This window comes from Falco naumanni, chromosome 2 (assembly GCF_017639655.2).
Source record: "Falco naumanni isolate bFalNau1 chromosome 2, bFalNau1.pat, whole genome shotgun sequence".
Classification (NCBI taxonomy): Eukaryota; Metazoa; Chordata; class Aves; order Falconiformes; family Falconidae; genus Falco; species Falco naumanni.
In genome coordinates, this window is record NC_054055.1 from 24,503,702 (window position 1) to 24,509,701 (window position 6,000).

The 6,000-nt window shown below is 50.4% G+C and overlaps 1 protein-coding gene across 1 annotated transcript in view; it reads right to left on the reverse strand.

Moving 5' to 3' along the window:
• ARHGAP42 (Rho GTPase activating protein 42) overlaps nt 1-1,191 on the reverse strand; it is a 162,138-nt gene extending 160,947 nt beyond the window's left edge. Inside the window, exon 1 of the mRNA XM_040583783.1 lies at nt 673-1,191. Within this exon, the coding sequence (XP_040439717.1) occupies nt 673-826 (154 nt within the window). The 5' untranslated portion in view covers nt 827-1,191. The remainder of the gene's footprint in view (nt 1-672) is intronic.
• Between the last annotated feature and the right edge of the window lie 4,809 nt (nt 1,192-6,000).

Consider the following 6,000-nt stretch of genomic DNA (forward strand, 5'->3'; position numbering starts at 1 on the left):
GAGGGACGTTTTCATGCCCTGCAAAGCTGTCAGCTCACAACTCACGGAGCTTTAAAAAAGCACAAAACTGTTCACCCTTGCCTGTTCTTCTCTTCTTTCAGAATCTTTCAAAATACATAAAAGTTAATCTACTACATCAGGATGGGGGGGGGGGGGGGGGCGGAGGGGATGGGGGGGGGGGCGGGATGTAAGGGTGTGAGAGAAACTCTCTTTCACATAGATTCACTTCAATGTCTTGCTTTGCTTTTGGAGATTTAGGGACATCTCCGTTACCTAAAGATACCTGAGCACGGCCGACGCCCCAGGCCGAGCCCCCCCGGCAGCACTGCACGCCTGGTCCGTACGGCGCTCTACACGGCGACATTCAGCGCCCAAGCCCTCGCCCCAGTCCCCGGCGGGACCCCGTGCCCCGGCCGCTGCCCCGGCCCCGCCGGGGAGGGTGCGGCAGGGCCCCGCGCCGCCCCCGCTCTCCCGGGAAACCCACCCAGCCCCGCCGCCGGCCGGGCGAGGCGAGGCGGAGCGGCGAGGGAGAGGGGGAGAAAGTTGACGAGGCGCTTTTCCGCGGCCGCCGGCAGGGGAGCCCGCTCCCGGCGCCCATTCAAACAAAAGAAGCCCCCTCGCCTGCCCGCCGCCCCCGGCTCCCCCGCGCCCCGGCCCCGCCGCCCGACTCACTTCGCAGGGCCCCGATGAGGAGGCTGCCGTCCTTAATCAGCTCCTTGATGAACTTGTTCGTCCTCTCCAGCTCGATCTCGTGACACTTCAGGCGCTCCCTGAAATCCGGGCTGTCCAAGTAGGAGTCGCTGAACTCCAGTGTGGGCAGCCCCATGGCAGCGGCGGAGCGGCCGCAGCCCCCGGCCGGCGGCGCAGGGGCGGGCGGCTGAAGGAGGGCCGCGCCGAGAGACGGCGCTGAGGGCACAGGGGAAAGCGGGGCAGAGGCGAGAAGCGACTGCCGTCCCGCTCCGCCCTCCCGGAGAGGCTCCCGACCCGCTGCACCGGCGCCCGCCGCGCCGGCGGCGAGGCAGACGGCCCTTGGCGGCGGAGGCAGCGCGCTCCGGTCGCTGTCACCCAGCTACATGCTGTCCCGGGGCACCGCGGGCTCCCAGCGCCGCCGCCGCTTCCGGCAGCGCTCCCTCTTCCTCCCTCCCCGGCCCTAACTTCAGAGCGAACCTCCCCCGGCCCGGCCGAGGACGCCCTCCTCCCGGCGCGGCATGCTCACACGCCGGGGACGCGGCCCGGCAGTGCCCGCCCCTCGCTCGCCACCGCCCCCTCCGCTCTCGGCCGTCCCGCGGCGGCGCGGCCGGGCCCTGGCCCGGCTCGGGGTGCGGCGGAGGGGCGCGGACGGCCCGCACGGTCCGGTGAGGGCCGGCGTTCCCCCTCGCTCTACCTGAGGCGTTGGGAGGCCCAGGGGAGGGAGGATCCACCTCAGGGGCTGGGAGGCTTAGGGCTGTTTAGAACCCTGCGCTTGGAGGAGGCCGGTTTATGTCAGCGGCTGGGGTGGAGGGAGCAGCCCGCCTTCGCTGGGGGGGACAGCGGCCAGCCCGGTGTCCACTACAGCGAGAGGAGCGGGGGGTGCTTGGGCCTCAGGCAGTCAGCCCCGGCGTGCCTGCTGTGCCGGGGGATCCTCCGTGAGAGCCCAGCGCGGCCCTGGTCAGCCTGCCTGGTGGGCCTGTGCAGGCCTGTGGCGGGGCAGTGCTCCAGGAGAGGTGGGTGGTGAGAGGAGAGAGCGGGATGCGAAGGAGGAGGAGGCGGTGGAGACCAAGGAAATACAAAGATAGGAACATCCATGTTCTGCCTTGGCACTGGGATGCTGTACCAGGATAGCTGAACCAAATCCACCCTAAAGAGGAGCATCAAGAAACTGCGAGCCCAGTTACCACAGGAAAGTTGTTACTTTCCAAGTACATGAGTGGGCTTATCTCAGTAAACAGAAGCACTTTGGAATATTCTTGTATGTTTATCTGGAGTGGTTTTTTCCAGATGTACAGTGTCAATATGCAAGTATGTATACAAATGTACGTGCTGGGTTTGAGGAGAGCTGTCTGTAAACACAGCTTCAAGTCAGCAACAGCTACATTGGAGTACCTCAGGACAGCCCACCTCTTGCCAAAAATATCTTTCAAAAAGACAGTGATGCTCCCCTGTTAGCTGTGCATACACTCCTACAAATCATTCACAGTCTCCATATTTACACAACTCAACATGAAAGTGGAGGAAGGCTCAAAGCCGCTGCGTGTTGTAGTTCCTTGATGCAAATTGTGTTCTTCACACTTTTTAACCCTGCATTAAAACTCACTTCTTCTTATTCACAATAGATTGTTGTGTCAGAAATGCAGAAAAGAGGCTGCAATTTCTAGCCACATGGCCTGTAGAATTTGTTGAAGTGAAAAAAAAAACCCTCTTTTTTTTACAAGGTTGGAACTTCTCGGCCACATGACTAACTCTGAGCTAGGTGTCAGTGTTGCTACTAATCGATCCATTGAAGACTTTTAATTCACAGTGATCACAAAACTCTGTTCATCAATGTGTCATCTCAGACAAATTCTTTTTCTAATAATAGGAAGAATAAGACTGGAAAGGACTGTCGGGTTAACAAGTTTGTTTCCTTGATTTTTCAGATAATAGCATGTAATCTCAATTGTAAAATAATAAACCTCATTTAAAATCCAGTTGAACTACTGGAAGGATGTTCCAAGTAGAAATTTTCTGATTATTAAAAACCTAATTTTAAGCCTACATATATTCACAGAGTAATTTTAGACACGTTTCTTCTTTCTTCAGCGTTATCTGTAGCTGAAAAGATTCTTTGCCTTCTACCATGTATATCTTCATTGGTGTAGTTCTAGAATGCAAAAATATAATCTCTAAGCCAGCTAAATAAATCAAAGCTTTCTGTCATAAAATAAAATATTAATTTCCCTCCTTATTCTTACAGTTCTTGTCTAGATGTCTTCAAGTTTGGTTTCATCTTACTTGATCATGGTTTACTGAAATTATACGCAAGACCTTGTTTAGCCATGTTAGTGACTACGCTGCTGTGCTAAACACCTTTGATAAGAATTATATTTGTCTATTTCATGGTGAAATTATTTCTGTGGCTTTGCTAAGTCACTTAGATCTTTCTTTTCCTCTTTTTTCAACCAGCAGGTTCCAAAGTTAGAGCAGAGATATTAATTGGTTGCAAAAACAAGTACTTAGCATTTTAGTTCAAAGTAATTACTCTGGTAATCAGGATGACTCATTTCTTACTATATAATGATCTCATCTTCAGAAGTTCCATAACCACATTGCTGCTTTTCGTATCAGGATCATGAATGGAAATATTAATGAGACCAATACTAATAGTGTACTCAGTAAGATTTACTAAGAACTTCCCTCCAGTCTGACATCCTTCCTCCAAGTAACTTCCCATTATCCATTTAATGGGTTCTGCATGTCTCTCAGAACAACCCACACCTTTGTTAGCTGAACTGAGAATTTCCCAGCATGCAGTGTATCGAATATCCTGAAAAATCGTACTAGTTCACATGTACTGTTCTTCCCTTTCCTTAGAAAAAGCTTTTATTTTAAAAGAAATATATTTGTTAAGAAGGATCTTTGTTTCATAAAGCAATATGTGATCAGATGTTCATCCAACCCTACATTATCTTCCACAGAGAAAAGGTTTTTAGTTAACCTGTGAGCTTAAAGAGCATTTATGGCTGCATCTGGAGGAAGATATAGTAAATGAGTGATTTGGCATACCTGCAGAGGGGTTAACTTGATGAAAAACTTGATTAAAATCTTGATGAAAAGATGTCTTAGTATGTGTTTTGTGTTGGAGTTAGGTAGAACCATGTAATTTTTTGCTTTCTAGAAAACCCAAGGTATTTGAAGGTACATTTGGGAAGTGTAGAAAGGTTTAAGCTTTACAGTGAGCAGGAAATAAACATATTTGTCTTTATTTATTTATTTATTTTCCCTGAGAAGATTCCAGTGTAGGGCCCTAGTAGAACACTAAGTTTCAAGACTTCAAAAGATGGAAGAAACTGGGGAGAAGCCTAGGCATACCAAAAAGAGTCTTTCTTGAAAACTACCAGTATGCTATAAGTGGGTGAACTACACTGAAAGATGTAATTTAGACAACTAAGTAGGTAGAAGCACCAGTCCCTTAAGTAGAATGCTCTAGTAAATGAGTTAGCCTGATGTTATCAGTAGCTGTGAAGAGGTAAATGAAAAAGGAGATACCTTTTTTTCTGAACCCTGGGGAGCTTTGTCCTTTTTCATCCACTTCTCTGTTTGTTATTCTGAGCTTATCCTAAAATCTTACATGTTAATGAGGTCAGATCAATTATTTCAGATTTCTCCATTTTAAATATAAATACTGAAGTATAATTTCCAATCAATGGCTCTAGTCTGGCTAGAGGATCATAGAATCATAGAATTGTTTAGATTGGAGAAGACCTTTAAGATCATCAAGTCCAACTGTTAACCCAGGACTGCCAAGTCCATCAATAAACCATGTCCCTAAGCACCAGATATAGACGTTTTTTAAACACTTCCAGGGATGGTGGTTCCACCACCTCCCTGAGCAGTTTGTTCCAATGCTTGATAACCTTTTTGGTGAAGGAAATTTTCCTAATATCCAATATAAACCTCCCCTGGCCAAACTTGAGGCCATTTCCTCTTGTCCTGTTGCTTGTTATCTGGGAGAAGAGACCAACCCCCACCTCGCTACAGCCTCCTGTCAGGTAGTTGGAGAGAGTGGTAAGGTCCCCCTGAGCTTCCTTTTCTCTATGGTAAGCAACCCCAGTTCCCTCAGCTGTTTCTCATCAGACTTGTTCTCCAGACCCTTCACCAGCTCCGTTGCCCTTCCCTGGACACGCTCCAGCACTTCTACATCCCTCTTGCAGTGAGGGGCCCCAAACTGAACCCAGTATTAGAGGTGCGGCCTCACCAGTGCCCAGTACAGGGGGACAATCCCTGCCCTTGTCCTGCTGGCCACTCTGTTTCTGATACAAGCCAGGATGCTGTTCACCTTCTTGGCCACCTGGGCACACGGCTGGCTCATGCTCAGCTGGCTGTCAGCCAGCACCCCCAGGTCCTTTATCACTGGGCAGCTTTCCAGCCGCTCTTCCCCAAGCCTGTAGTGTTGCGTGGGGTTGTTGTGGCCCAAGTGCAGGAGCTGACACTTCTCCATGTTGAACTTCACGCAATTGGCCTTGGCCCATCACTCCAGCCTGTCCAGATCCCTCTGCAGAGCCTTCCTACCCTGAAGCAGATCAATATTCCTGGCCAGCTTGGTGTTGCCTGCAAACTTACTGAGGGTGCACCTGATTCCCTCATCGAGATCATCAATAAGGATCTTAAAGAGAACTGTCACCAATACTGAGCCCTGGGGAACACCACTTGTGACCAGCAAGCAGCTGGATATAACTCCATTCACCGCCACTCTTTGGGCTCAGCCATCCATCCAGCTTTTAACCCAGTGTAGAGCACATCCATCCAAGCCATGAGCAGCCAGTTCCTCCAGGGGAATGCTGTGGGAGATAGTGTCAAAGGCTTTAGTAAGGTGCAGGTAGACAACATCCACAGCCTTTCCCTCATCCACTAGGTGGGCCATGTCATAGAAGGAGATTGGGTTTGTCAAGCAGGACCTGCCTTTCATAACCTCATGCTGGCTCGGCCTGATGCCTCAGCTTTCCTGTACATGCTGCATGATGGCACTCAGGATGATCTGCTCCATAACCCTCCCCAGCACCGAGGTCAGGCTGACAGGCCTGTAGTTCCCCAGATCCTCCTTCCTGCCCTTCTTGTAGATGGGTGTCACATTGGCTGACCTCCAGCCTTCTGGAACCTTCCCAGTTAGCCATGACTGTTGATAAATGCTGGGGAATGGTTTGGTGAGCTGCTCTGCTAGCTCCCTCAGTACTCAAATGAGCATGCCTTGGGCATGTTCTTATCACAGTCCTATTATCTGGGTTGCCTAGGAAGAGGAAAAGAGAGGTGTGTGTGGGTACAGCT